Source organism: Cavia porcellus, unplaced genomic scaffold (genome assembly GCF_034190915.1).
Source record: "Cavia porcellus strain 051 isolate PalLab524CR breed Dunkin Hartley unplaced genomic scaffold, mCavPor4.1 scaffold_21, whole genome shotgun sequence".
In the NCBI taxonomy this organism is placed as follows: Eukaryota; Metazoa; Chordata; class Mammalia; order Rodentia; family Caviidae; genus Cavia; species Cavia porcellus.
In genome coordinates this window covers 30045027-30060291 of record NW_026947504.1, presented here as the reverse complement: position 1 = coordinate 30060291, position 15265 = coordinate 30045027, and the positions used below count along the sequence as shown (strand labels likewise).

At 40.2% G+C, this 15265-nt stretch overlaps 1 protein-coding gene across 1 annotated transcript in view; it reads right to left on the bottom strand.

Annotated features, from left to right (window-relative positions):
* Positions 1-8313: 8313 nt before the first annotated feature.
* Positions 8314-15265, bottom strand: part of Fgf9 (fibroblast growth factor 9) — a 31077-nt gene continuing 24125 nt past the window's right edge. The window contains exon 3 of the mRNA XM_063232510.1: positions 8314-9549. Coding sequence (XP_063088580.1) covers positions 9304-9549 — 246 coding nt within the window. The 3' untranslated portion in view covers positions 8314-9303. The remainder of the gene's footprint in view (positions 9550-15265) is intronic.

Sequence of the window (15265 nt, the reverse complement as noted above, 5' to 3'; positions counted from 1 at the left end):
AGAAATTTGCATATTTTTATATCAGAAAAACTCTTTACCTGTGCTCTTAAAATACAGTGGTACCTCAGTTCACAAACTTAATTCATTCCATGATTCTGGAAAACATGGCCACACTCGTGTTCATGCAGGAAAAATAACCACAGACATGTGTGTCACCTGATGCAGAGGTCACAAACAAAACCAAAATTTTGCCAAGTGCTTGTTTGCAAACAAAATTGTTCACAAGCAAAAGCACTGGTGACCTGAGTACCGCTGTATTGCATAGTACTATGAAATGTGTAATTCTAACCTGACTGCTTTGTTCTTCAGAAGTTTGTAGCTGTTCCTCCACTGCTTTATTCCTTACACTGTTCCTATGAGAAGTCTGCTGCCATCCTTACCTTTACTCCCTAGTATGTAATATGTGCTTTTTAAACTGGCTGCTTTTAACATTTGTCTCTTACAACTAACTGGTTGTTAGCAATTTGATTATTTTGCACTACGGCATAATTTATGTTCCTTATCCTTAAAGTTTACTGAGCATCTTGAATCTATAGATTTAAAGTTTTATCAAACTTAGAGATGTTTTTGACCAGCATTTACTCAAGTATTTTTGCCTCTCCCTCACCACTTTTTAGGAACTTCAGACTCCAATTACATATATATTAAACTACTTGAAGTTGACACAAAACTTGCTAATGCTTTGATTTTTTAAATTTCCTTCTCTCTCTTTTTTATAGTCTTATTTGCTATAATTTTTAGAGCATTCACACTTTCTCTTGCAATGTCTAAATTGAAATTAATCCCGTCTAGTGTATTATTGTCTCACACTTAGTATTCATCTCTGGAATTTAAGATGAAAATTTGAATTTAATTTGAATCCTTCTTGTAATGTTCATAGCTTTTTTAAAATGTAGGATATAATTCTACTGTTTCTATTAATTTTAACATCTTTATAGTTCTACTTCATTTTTTTCTCCTTGTCAGGAGTATATTCCAACTCTTTGTATACCTGGTGGATGCCAGACATTGTGTGTTTGTAATTCCTGTGTGCTAAATATGTTTTTATTCCTATAAAAATTACAAAGCTTCATTTTTGCAATGAAGTTAAGTAACTTAAAAGTAGTTTGATTGGGGCTGGGGATATAGCTCAGTGGAGAGATGCTGAGTTCAAGTCCTGGTATCAAAAAAAAAGTAGTTTGATCATTTCTAGTTTTGCTTGTAAAATATCTTAGGTGAGACTGAAACCATGCTTAATCCTTGGCTATTCCCTACAACAGAGGCAAGGCCCTTCTGTGTACTCACCCATTGCTCTGGACATTTCGAGGTCTTCTAGTCTGGCTGGTAGGAACAGGTGCTTTCCTGTACTGGGTTCCTTTCCTGTCCTCACATAATTTCCATTATACTTGTATACTAAGTGTACAAAGTCCCTTTCTAGACAGCAGTAAGTAATCAAATGTATTTATAAAGTGTTCATACATTTTTCACATGCTCCTTAATATAGTTTGTTGAGAGTGCTCAGAACCACTGGGTGTGGCTCCCAAATAAGATAGCTTCATGACAAGCTGTCACATGTTTCTGAGATAAAAACAGTCACACAGGAATTCTGAAACTTAACTGCTGTTCCAAACTAAAAATATAGAACTAATCATTACAAAGCATGCCAAAAAGGTAAATTACTTCATAATGGTTTTATATGTGGTTCGTTTTTTCAGAGACACTTTTTTTAATTCAAAGTCAACCAGGAAAGAATCCCTTTGGGAACAATTTTAGGCACTGGGTTGAATGGTAACCAAAAAGAAGGTTTCCAAATGACATGAGTCCATCATTTAAAGACATGGTACTCTACATAAACCACATACTAGGCCCTTTTCCTATGCAGAATTGATGTTTTCCATAAAGGATACAAGAAAAAAAAAAAGCTTGTGATGGTTCATAAAGTTTCCCCAAGAAGCAGGCATAAGCCAAATGAGTCAATGTATTTAATTTTACATGTAAACAGATTCTAATAATTATTTCTATTTTCATACTCCTGGAACACAGTATATATCAAAATTTCTTTCTCAATAAACTAATAAGCTTTAATAAAAAAATCTCCTTCCTTGAATTTTGGTGAGGGTTTAAGCCATACATTGGATATTACAGACATGTTGACATATCATAAAAGTAAAATTTTTTAAAAATAAAATTAGATTGTTGACAAATTTTCAAAAATTTGTTTAAAAAATCGAATTAACTGCTAAAAAATAACTTACTATCCAGCATACAAGAGTAATATTTTTACTTGCACTATATTTTTAATTTCCCTGAAAGCTAAACTTCTAATGCTCAAACAAATTATGCAACTCAAATGTCTATTAAAACTAGCCTATTAGGACACAAAACAATTAATATGAGATAAAATTCAGTCATCTGAAGGCACTGATGCATTGGAAGCCCATTTACAAACACATGGGACGCAGAAGAGATTTGGGGCTTACGAATACAGAGCACAGTGTACCATGTTATATTCACCATATTTTCAAGATGGCTAATTCATGTACTTTACGGGAAGTACGGTAAATATAATTCATCCATCAATAGTCTGTATTTTATTAGGATAAGCATTGTAGATCTGGAACAAAAGAAAGGCTCTGCAGTGAGAATTGAATTCAGCCTGCTGGTATAAGAAATATTCTAAGAAGCAGCAGGAAGCATTTGTATAGGCACATAAGAGTTGCTACAAAATTTAAGTTACTTCTTTGAAATAATCATCAGAAAAAATGCCTGCTTTCTAATTTTGTGTCCACTTACCAAAGAGTCAGCGCTCACCTATCTCTAGATGGCATTTCAGAGGCCAGGTTTATGGCAGAAATATTTGGCTTTTCATCTTTACCTACCAGGGTCAATCACGGAAGATGGGAGAGATTCTTTTCTTGCCAATATACCTTTTTTTGAAAGCTCCTCATTCGATTAGCTCTCATTTCCTAAGCCAAATTTAAGAGCATAAGACTCTTCTAGGGGAATTGTAAAGTCCATCTATCACACTCTGTCAGTTCTGCTTATTCTGTGACAGGCTTCCCACTGTGTCTACTCTTTAAATGGGCTGGGGAGACCCACGAGGGCCAGAATTCATAGTACCCTTGTACCTAGAAGAGAAAATCAAAGTAAGCCACAAGGAAGTGGAAGCTAATTAACTACAGATTATAATTCTAGGGAGGACAACAAACTGAAGGGTTCATCTGTCTAACCGAGATGCACCATTTTGTTCCTCCACTGCTAAAGCAACGTTTACAATGAGGTACGGGCCACACCCATCAGTTTCTATTTCAGTGAGTGATGACTTCAGTGAGTCTCACGCCCTCAAAGGACATCACAAATCTTTACTTGATGACCCTTCGAAATTCCCTTATCCTTTCTCAACCAGGGGAGGGTGAGGAACGGGGTGGCCCACATTGTGTGGATGTCTGAAGGGACTCCCTAACTGCCAGAAGGAAGCCCAACTACTAGAACACCGCTATCATTAAATTTGAGGACACCTCCTAAAATGCCATGCACAATGAGCTTGGGGGTACATTCTTACCAAAGGCTAAGGCAGATGATCATAATTTCAAGCCCTACAAGGGAACTTAGCAACTTACCAAGACAAAAATAAATAAGTAAATAAAGGGCTTGGCGTAGTTCAGTGTGAAGACCCTGAGTTCATTCACTAGTACCACAGAAAGGAAATGTTGTCCCACTAAAATAACAGGAATTGAGTGGGCTGCCCCTCAGTTCTTCTGTGTTACAGTAAATTAAATATACAGTTGAAGGACAGTGACGTTCGTGGAAAATCACTTCTCCTAGCTGCCTTGTCATTTTACCATCCCCTCCACCTGTGTCTTCATCAGGTACCAGGAGTCTATACAATCATTAAGATAGAATTCAGCTGGCTGTTTAAGAAACGAGATCAAAATACTGTGTGTTTCACTCTGCATGTGCCTGTGTGTGCGTGTGCTACTGTATCCCCAGTACTATTTCCTGTCACACAGCAGTTGCTCAATACATATTTATTTAAAGAACAAACTGTATATTTTAAAGATTATGCTATATTTTCACATTTTTCATTTTCCTGTTTTCATTGTTATTTGGGGAGAGATTCCGTCTGTGCCATGAAGCAAATGTAACATCGCCTAATGCTAGTAGGTTCAGCTTCTTCTGGGCAGAAACCAAGAGTAAGAAGTGAGCATTCTGAAGGAGGACTCAGGTGGGTCCAGGGCAACAGAGCTGGCCTGGCTCAGACTGCGGTTCCAACCACATTCATGAACCAACAGCCCTCTGTGAGTCACAGAAGTCACGCAGGACCACAGCTGGCCGACTCCACAAGCACTTATTTTATGTCTTCTGGTACGACCACAGTTGTATGGCAAACATCAGTACAAAACTAAAATGAGCCCAAATTCTCAAAAGGAAAAGACCTTGCTGGACACACTCAGAACACCAGAATGCATAGCTCCCTTTCTGTAACTGTTGCTCATCCTTCACAATTTTTTCCAGCCTACATCCTCCAGTGTAGGAGGATGTGTGCAGCCCTCTCTCCAAGGTGAGGCACCTTCCCTGTCCCCATGCTCATCAGGATGGCACACCCCACGTCGTGTATTTGTTTGCACCAGTGGGTGCTCAGTGACTGTAGCTGTCTTCTCCATCACCACCAGTGCCAGCTCCACACAATGTAACGAAAGGAGAAGAGAGGAAAAGAAAAACATGAAGGGTAAGGCTGGGGAAAACCACTTAGTCAGCTGCAGGGTAGAGGGACACCTGGAGTACTGCTTCTACATTAACAGCAGTTACACACTATTCTCCTCCCAGGCTAGGAAAGGTCCTCTTTAGTAGTAAGAAAAACAAATCTCACAAAACTATAAGCAGACACTAGAAGCCAAAGGCAACAGGCAGGTGGGGTTTACAGAATGTTTTGCAATATCCCATAAAATGGCTAGAAAAAAGCCTGCATGTATGGTTTTAAAAGTCAGTTCTCCAAGCCGGACCAGGAGCATTATCGGTAATCTTCGCTCCTGCCCAGTCCAGTCATTCCACTCTGCATGTTTTCTTTATACAGCTTTATTTAACTCCTTAGCTCCTGGCTTCACGTTTGCTTGGTCAAACCCACACTTGTCAATAGGAATCATAAGCAAAACCACAAAAACCATGTACAAGATTTTGAGAAAGGGGCAGGGCTGACAACACAGTTCCAAATATAATTTCCCAAAGGTTTTTCAGATACTCAGCCACCCTATTTTTTTTTTAAATTAAAGCTTAAACGTTTTCCAGGATATAAGATGCAATAGTGTTGGAAAACAATGAGAATTGTTTCTTTTATATTACCAAGGTAGCAAAGAGGCCTCAGACTGCCAGGGGCAGATGTCTGCCAAGCAACTTGATTCTCCCCCAGCAAGAGGAAGAAAGCACAGTAAATAACACACATTTCACTTTCTCCCCAAGAAAACATGGAAGACTGTACTTTATTATTTCTGCATACTCTTTTCTGTTGAAGAAAAGTTTGCATCAAAATCTTTCCTAACAACCTATAGATAACCACAGAGGCACATGAGAAATAAAGACATAAGGGGCCAGGGATGTAGCTCAGTGGCACCATGAATGCCTGGCAAGAACCAGGTTCCCAGTTCGAGTCCCAATACAAAAAAGAAAAGAAAAGAAGAAGAATACAAATAAAAACATAAAATAAAAAAACTCCCAGCGGCCACTGTTCACTCATTTTCAGCCACACTGTCACAGCAGTCCATCCAAAACCAGAATCCCTGGATGCCGGGGTGTGCATTGAAATAGGAACAATGTATTGTCATAAATCCTCCTTCTCCCACTTTTAAGAATAAAATGTCAGTTTAAAGCTGTAAACCGTCTCCAGCACGTGCAGGTATTTTATTAGCGTGCAGGCCACACGGACACACACACGCCAGCGGGGCTAATGCCTTTCGAATCCATCTGGAATATTCCCCCACCCCCGCCAGGTCATCACTCTTTGTGCAAGTGACCAGGCACGTGGAGCTAAACTTGGCACATTTCAAGGTCAAGAGGTACAGCAGACAGAACCTGACCTCACCCAGGGAGCCCTGGTCCACGCAGCCATCCCTGGAGATGCACTCGGCCCTCCACTTCAGCCCAGAAGACTGCTGGCTTCTTCCTCCAGGCCTTACAGAAAAAACGCCCAAACGGGTCTGTCCCTCCCCACCACCCACAGCCTTGACACACGCACAGCTGTACGAGCAAGGAACGTGTGTTTTTACCATTCGGTCAGTTCATACAGGCACAGAATTGGAAGCAGCTCCTACACACCGTGTTCACAAGTCTGTGATTCTGTATTTACACAAATAACATAATCCTCTATGTTTACATACACTTACATACATGAGACAACACGAGGTGGTGGTGTCAATGAGATGAACTGGAATACAAATGCCACCCACGGACGCCACTCTTTCACCTATAAAGCAGGACCTGGCCAGGCAGGTCCTCAACATGGACCTGGCACAACCTGCAGCAGTGCCAGGGGACATCCGGTGCCAGACGGGAAGGCGGTGCAGGCTGGGCCAGGAAAGGCTTTGAGCCATGGGGCAAGTGCTGGCACCAGGAAGGTCGTGGTTCAGCTACTGCAGCATCTGCATGTCAAAGTGGAACCCCGTTCCATAGCAGCCAGGAGCTGCATGCAGCGGTGGGCAAACAGTGAGCCCCGGGGCAGGGCAGCCACTGCTGCCCACTGATGCCCTGAGAGCCACCCGCTCTCCCAGAACGCTTATTTACATAAACTGCGTAAGTCAATATTTATTTATTTACAGACCATTACAGTTTATTGTAGCAATTGCCAAAAGCATATAACATTTTCCTTTCCTTAAAAAAAAAAATAAACCCAAACAAAATAACTCCAAAAGTAGACATTAAAGTAGCATTTTCTAGGAATGCGTGGAGATGCTTTTGCTTTTCACAATTCTTTTTCTTTTAGGCAGATTAACCACCTTCTCGTGCTACTTTAAGATTACTTTTGGCTGTCTTCTAAAATCAATTCCGGCAGGGCTAAACATTGTTCCTACAACATCCTAGAAACTTGATTCTTCCCCATGATCCAATGTTTAATCTTTTTCAGCAAAAATAATGTCTTTTGGAAAAGCTAATGCCTGAATATATGCACATTTTAGCAGCAGCAAACTGTTAAACAATAAATTATACTCTTCTCAGTATTAAATGCAGTTTCTGTTTAGGAAATAAAAGGAGAATGAACCCCAAGAACATAAATGAGGCCATTCCGGTCTTCGCGATGAATCAGGTATTTGACAGTGCTTCCGTTCCTCTCCGTGAGGTCCCCCAGCTCAGAGTATGGGACTTAGTTCTCCCTCAGTGCACACCAGCAGGAGGGCAGCACTGCTACTCCAGCTCAGGCTGCAGGAGGCTACGTGCCTGTCTCCTCCTTCCTAGCAGCTGCAATTTGCCAGGGAGGCATCTTTGCTTTTCCTAGAGAATGTGCATCCAAGCAAAACAATGTCAGGACACTAACTATAAATTAGTTACATAAACCCCAACACAGTTCTTAACTGTTGTCCTCAATTTCCCAATGTAACTGGTTTTTTTAAAAAAATGTGTATAAGAATTAGCTATAAATTCCTTTTTTCTTAAATATTAAGAATTTGGCTCTTTTCACCTTAGTATACAGTAAGAAACAGTCTCCCTTGCCCAAAGGCAAGTTCTAAAATTATTGCTACCAAAGAAATATGTATTCTTATGCTTTTTAGCATAAAATGCTACAAAAGCCTTGTAAGAATATTCTACATAGCAACCTCCTCTCTGAAAAAATTTAGTGCTTGGGAAGACCATTTTAAAAACCTAAATGCAGTCAACAAATATAACACTCCCCTCCCTGTTGTCATTATTGATGAAGATTTATTGGATTCAGGTTTCAGGATTTACTTGAAGGCTGTTGCTACCACGCAGTCCTGAGAGTTCACACTGAAAGCAGTTCTCTATGAAAGATGTTATGATGGCCCCTACGGTATTGTGGGATTTCATACTTGACAGCTAAGTGTACAATTAAAAAGCTTACAAAAATGATCCTGTTAATTTGACTCATTTTTTTAAAAGCCTGTGCCAGGTAAGCCTTTTTGTTGTTTCTTCCCTTTTCGAGATCAGCACAATGTCTGACCTTCCTGCAAGAGGTGAGCTAGAATAAAAAGCATCATATGTGCTGCTTTGGTACATTGTGCAGTAGATTTAAACAAGTAAGACATACACCAGCCCTCCTAGTCCCCAGCATGAAGTTACAGTGAGGGAGTCACTTGTGAGAGAGGAAAATTACAGACACAGAATAAAAGGTTGAGACCCAGTTTATCTTTAATCCTCTGGGATAAGCTATGAAACAAGCAGTCTGAAGAGCAAATACTCAATGTCATGAGCGATGTGCGTAAGTTTACAATGATACGGGCACAAAATAGATTGTCGCCTTTAGTACATTAGGGTCATTAGAATGTCTCCTACCCATGCACCATCACACCTACTTGCATGAATTTACCACAGATTCATAGCAGACTTTGCCACTTAATGCATACAGAGCCTAAAGCTTCCAAAATGCCTAGCTGGCCTGTACATATTTCATTAAAAATAAACTCTATATAATAAATAAATATATAAAATAAATAAAATGTTGCCTTTGGAATTTCTATAAATAAATTTAACTTTTTTCTTTTTTTTCTTTTTTCTTTCCTTTTTTTTCTTTTTTCTTTTTTTTTTCTTTCTTCTTTTTATTTTTTCTAAGAGGTCTTTGCTTTAAATTCACTGGGATGATACCAGTAAGAATTAACTGAAAAGGTCTTTTAAGTGAGACTGCACCCTCCATGCCTTTGAAAATGCAGCGTACCCTGGCGCAGGCCACCAGCCGGAAGTCTTGATGAGTCGAAGGATGGCAGCTGTGCTGATACAGGATGAAGTACAACTGATCAAAAATGTAAAAGCGTGTCTAGTTCCCAGCATGCATCAGGCCGCTGTCCTGCTCACTGGTCTCTCTCAGGTGTCCCCTGCCACTCACCCACTCACACTCACCCCCTCTCACTCAGCCCCTCTCCCCTTCTTCCACAGGAAATCCAGCAATGGCCCAGGCAGCCCTCCAGGAGAACCAGCCTCTAAGTGCAGAACGAACGAAATCAGCCAGCGTGTTCTCATCCAAGCTTCCATCATACATTATGCATGCGACAAAGTTTGGCAACAGTGGGGCCAAGGTGATGACACAGCTAATCAATAAGAACCCACCGCGTGAAACCATTTATAGTGGTTACTTTGTTAAGGGCTCAAGTGAAGAAATTGTCTTTGTCAACTTTGGCTTAGAATATCCTTATATAGTTCGGGTACTTTGTCTGGGTCCACGGGTCTAGGTAAAAAATGTGTGAATTTCTGATGCCGTTTAGTCCTGGTCCCTTCTCTTGGAGTCCCGTCTTTATTTAACGCAACATAGTACCGCCTTCCGGTGTCCACGTGTTTATATAGGTTTGATGAGTACGTGTTATACCAATTTTCTTCAAACTGTTCTCTGAATACACATTCTTGGGTTAGTTTGTCCTGTTAAAAAAAATGAACAAACAAACAAATAAATACACTGCAAAATTAGCTACTTTCCAAATTAAAAGCAATATTTTGCTGTTACACAGTCCAAGGTAACTCTTACCCAAAATTCTTGGGACTAGAATGTTTGAGGTTTTTTTCAGGTTTTGTAATATCTGCATATACGTAGTAGTATGTATTGGGGATGGGGCCCAAGTCTAAACATTCACTTATGTTTCAAATGCATCTAAACACAGAGGCAATATGTTTTCATGAAAAGTTTTATGATGTGAAATGATTTTTCATTTAGAATGTCAAGCTAGTGCTCAAAAACCTTTTGCATTTTTGGGATACTTCAGATTTCAGATTTCCAGATTAGGGTAGCTCAACCATTATAACCCTGGTAAGAAAATACTGATTTTTTTTTTTAAAAAAACCTATTTTAACTACATCAGTGCATTTTGCAAAAAACTGCATGACTCTATCAATTTAACACCATTCCAAATCCTTATTCACAATGACTAAAACACAAAACACTCTAAACATTTCCTAGTGAAATTCTCTCTGTACCAATTATCAAATTCAAAGGACAACGAACACACAAGGTCATTTCTATTTTTACCACTACATTAGACAGAGACCATACTTGGGGGAGCACTTTGTGGAAGCCAAAGGCTCTCAGACCACTGCCTCAGCTCAAGTACATTTCCTAGGAAATCCTTGCTTCCTGACCAACATCTGCAGCTCTACAAATGACATCAGACATTGTTTTGTCCTTTAAGCAGCCATGTTGATTACTAACAGTATTTCAAGCTTCACTGTGAGATGCTTTCCCAAAATGCAGATTTCTGAGCCCCTGCTCTTATGATTCCAATCCAGAAATTCTCAAAACAGCCATCTCCAACAGTCCCTGGGAGAATGCTCTGCCCCCATTCGAACAGAGACAGTCATCCCTTGGTATCTTCAAGGGTTCAGTTTCAAGACACCTCCCTGCCTCATAATAAAACCCGAGGAGCTCAAGTGCATTATGCAGAATGGCATAATATTTTGCATAAGATCTATGCATATCTGCTGATGAACTGTAAATCATTTCTAAATGATCTTTAATGTGTAATAAAATGCTATACACATGGTTATTAAGAGATTAATGACAAGAAAACTGTACCATACAGATGCAGCTTTTTTTAATCCAGCGTTGAATCTGCAGATACACAACCCGTGGACAGGGAGAGATGGCTATAACGTTTTTCATCATTCCTGAGTCTTTCTCGATGCACAGAAATAAAAAAAAAAATCACTGGTCATCCTATTTCCTTGAGTTTAGATAGAAGAGTCCCCAGCTTAAAAAGTTATAGTCTTAGGCACACAGAGCCCAGGAAGAAACCTGTACTTCTTCCTATATCCCAGAGCAAAAAGGTCCCTGTCCTTGTAACTATCTTTTCCTCCACATAAGCACTACAAAAGGTGGAGTCCCACCTAAGCCACAGCAAGAGCTCCAGCAGTGGTTACTCAGGACTGGAGCTAAGGAACGCATCACATCCCAGGGCCACAGCAGCCCTCCGGGCAGACGTCTGTACACTGGAGCTGGGCCTGGGAGAAGCAAGGCATCATGGCTGCCCGGATGCTGGCTCCTAGCATCACTCTCCTCTCTCTTCTATAAACAGTGCTTTCCTACATAGCACTTTTTTTAAAAAAGTAAGTACTAAAATTAAAAATATTAATTTTGTTCTTGTCTACCTTGGACCTTATACAATTTTTTTAATCTTCTATTTGCAGGGTTTACATCCATGGGTTCAACCAACTGCAGGTTGGAAATAACAGGACTAAAAGTTGCATTGGTTCTAAACATATGCAGGCTGTTTTCTCATCATTCTCATAACAATCCAGCATAACAAGCTCATATCCATGGATTTACATTTCACTGGGTATTACAAGCTACCTCGAGACGATGTGACATTTACGGTGTATGTGTGGGGTTCTCTGAAAATGCTACATCATTTCATACCAGAGAACTTGAGCATGGGTGCGTCTAGGTGTCTGAGGGGGTCCCAGAACCTGTGCCCTGTAGACCCTGAGGGAAAACTGTAATCCATGTAAGAGCGTTGGACATTCTTCTCTGTCACCCTGATCTGGACAAGCAGACACCACCCATCACCAAAGTAACAGATTCCCCTTTACGTCTAGAGAGCTAAGAACACAATATGAACTCATGGAGAGCAGTACTACCTATAGCTGTGAAGGTAGTAAGTGAAGATAATGCAGGCGAGGAGAAAGTGGGGGATGCCACAAATCTACAGCCCTGTGCGAGACCGTGTCTTTCTTCATCCAAGGGTTCACCCAGGCTCCCTGGCTGCTGAGGGTCTGCTGTTCCTCAGAAGTGCTCTTCCCTGGGGCTGAAAGCACTGAGCAAGCAACGCTTGCTGTTGCTGTACTGTTTTATTTTGTTGCTCTGTTGTTTTTGGCTGTTCACACTGGGGAGTGAAACCAGGGGCCTCACATACGCTAGGCAAGTATCTTACACCATGGCCCCAGATTTCCAATGAACTATTATCCCATTGACAAAGTTTTGCTACAGAAGACGAGAGGGAAACAAAAACATCAGGTAAAGCTAAAAATGATGGGGAAACTTCAAATGGTTGATGCTGGGTTTGGAGAGACAAAATGAATTAAGTGCAGAAAGAGAGCAGCTACCCACAGCTCCACAGGCAGCTCCACCCACAGCAGGACTGCTGCCCTGGGGGTGCGCTAGGAAAACCAAGCCTGCAGGGCTGGGGGCGCAGGGTGAGGCAACCCTTCATCTCCCTCTGCGGGTGGCTCTAGAGGGGCCATCTTTTGGACATGTAGACCCTCCTGCACTAAGCCTAAGTGTGAATACTTGCCGCTGTATTACAACCCCTGAAATAAAGAGTGTGCTAAAGCCATTAACAGCTATTTTAGTCTTTACTTCCATCTACATAATAAGTAGTCTTCTCACAGGCATGACTATTCTAGCTAACAAGGGCTGGTTTTAGTTGGCTGTAATTAAGCAAATTTTCTAAACAAATTATGTGCATTTTTTTATTAATAAAATGGACCAAAGTATGAAACGGGATGCTGAACCTTCTGTTCTACAAAGGACAGGAAAAAACTGATTCAAAGTAAGTTTTCTTTTTCTCAGTAGGAAATTATATTGCCTGCCAAACATCTCCAAATTGATCTCTATTTTTAAAATGTAGAACAATTCCTCCTCCTTTTGGAGCCGTGAGGTAGGGAGAGTTGTATTTTCTTTGCTGGTAAGTGTCCCTGAGCAAGATGGCCACGCACGTATCCCAGGAGCCCCAGCCAGCCGGCTCAGGCGTGCCCAGAAGCCTCCTCACGCCCAGTCCACCTCTCACCCATGGGACTGAGAAGCCTCCTCTCTCATTAAAGCAGGTAAGTATGTCTTGGGCACTCCTAATCCAAAATCCAAAATGTTCCACATTCCAGAACTTTCGGGATATCACATTGGAGCCCAAACACTTTTGAATTATTAATTAGGGGTGGTTAACATCTATGCAAATATTCTGAGGTTCCAAAAACTCTGAAATCCAAAGCACTTCTGGTCCCAAGCATTTTGGATAAAGGTTACTCCATCTGTAGCAAGCATCTTAAGACAGGATTGTGATAGAAAGGCAATCAGAGGGCAGTGCTGGACAAGAGGAAGCCCTTCTAAACCATGGCATTGTTGCTGTTATGTTAACATCATAACCTCTGAGGAATGCAAAAACCCTAGAAAACCATTAGGTGATTTTCCAGTAAAACACATGGGACAGGCAGCAAGGCCCCGAAGTGAGACGCTTTGTCTTGGTCTTGCTGCCACGATAAGGAAACCACTACAGCAACAACCAGCCAGGAGCACTGCTCAAGCTGCCATGGCCGAGGCGAGGACAGGGCCCCTTCCAGTTCCGCTGGTCAGGGACTAAGCCCTGTGGCTCCTCTGTGACGCCCAGGTGCTGCTCCCAAGGACAGCTGTCCTGCAAGCCATGGGCTCCACCTCACAGGCCTTGCTCAGGACGCTTCTCGAGTCACAGGTGCTTCCTTTTGTCTTTATCCCAAAATACAATTTAAGAAAAATACACTACTCATTTTGCAAGAGGAAGGTGCAGAGAGGGAAAGAAAATAGCATGAACAAAATTCTACAGTGACAAGTGTGTTAGTACCTAGAGATACAACACGAAGTTGCTTTTGGTTTAAGGTGCTTATTGTCCACTTTTTTATAAAAAAAAATATATAAACAACTCTTTTAAAAAGTTAGTAAGCTAAAAAACAGAATCACTGCTTTCTCTGCTCAGTGAATATATACTTCTGCTTGCCTAGGAGACTCCTTCAACACCATTTATACACACAGAGCTGCCCAGGCAGCCCACATTGGCTATCTGAGTATAAAACAGTGTCACCCACAGCTAGGGCACTTCATGATGGCTCGGAGTTCAAAGGTCTCACATGCAGGAGGGCCGTATAACCAGTTATGTCAGATACCAAATCCCAAAACCAGTGGAATACTTCAGCTCCTGGATTCTACCAATTAGGCCACTCTGATAACCTTGTATGCCATAAAATTAAAATAAAAATTAAAAATTAAGGGCAACTTACATTCTTATACCATGCATATATTTTAAATAATTTTGTCCTCTTATTTCATTTACATCTGTGTGATTTTTGTTTTAGACAGAGAAGCAAGATATACAGAATTAATAGCTTGGAGCATACTTCTGTTCTGAGTGATGACATATTCAGCTGAAGTGAATGTATGCTATGTATTTCTATCCCCAAACTATTTCTACTTAAAAAATAAATGGATAGATACTATCTGCAATAGCAAAACTACATCAACCTGTATTCTTACATATGTACAGAGGAGAGTCTGCCTTCAAATAAACTGTACACTGTGCAGTTATAGAACTCAGATGTTTTAAAATTCACCACATGTTTCCAAAGCAGACAGTTTATAGAGTATTCCACTATAAAGTGATCAATTCTTATTTTATTGTATTTCCATGATTTAAATTTCTTTTAGATTATTTAACTCTAGCTGTTTATGGCATACCTATCTTTGAACTGTTGGATTATATCAGTAGAGTTGGATAGAGAATATGGATTTAATTCAAAAGTCTACTAAAGCCCACACTCTGGAACAAAATCTAGTGAGTGTTAGCAACTATGGAAACCTCTTTTCATTTTATATCACCAAATTCTGAGCAGTGGGGAAAACTACAATTAAAACTTCAAAACTTTTACCATTCCTCTTAACACTAAAGTATGAGACAACAACATAAAATTATAGTACAGTCCAGAGAACACTTAGGAATGTTTTAAGACACAGACTTATATAAACGCTAATTTAACGTATCAGACAATTTCCAAATGAGTAATTCAAATGGGCATTATTATGCCTAATTCAAACCATATTCATTCAGAAAAATGGAATCAGAGTTGTTTTAAAATTTAAGACTCAGTAACAATTCTTACTACAAAGAGACTTGCATCATGCTGCTATTTTTAAAACATAATTTCCATATTAATAAATAAGATATAGTTTTAACCATGCTATCCAAATGGTTCACTGATTCAGCTCAATAGGTTATTTAAATTACTCACTAACACAAAATAAACTATTACAGTACCTAAATGCATAATCAGTAACCACAGACACTGACTGAATTTTAAGTTCCTGAACATTTCCTAAGTTAATGACCTTGCTGTAATCCCTCATGCT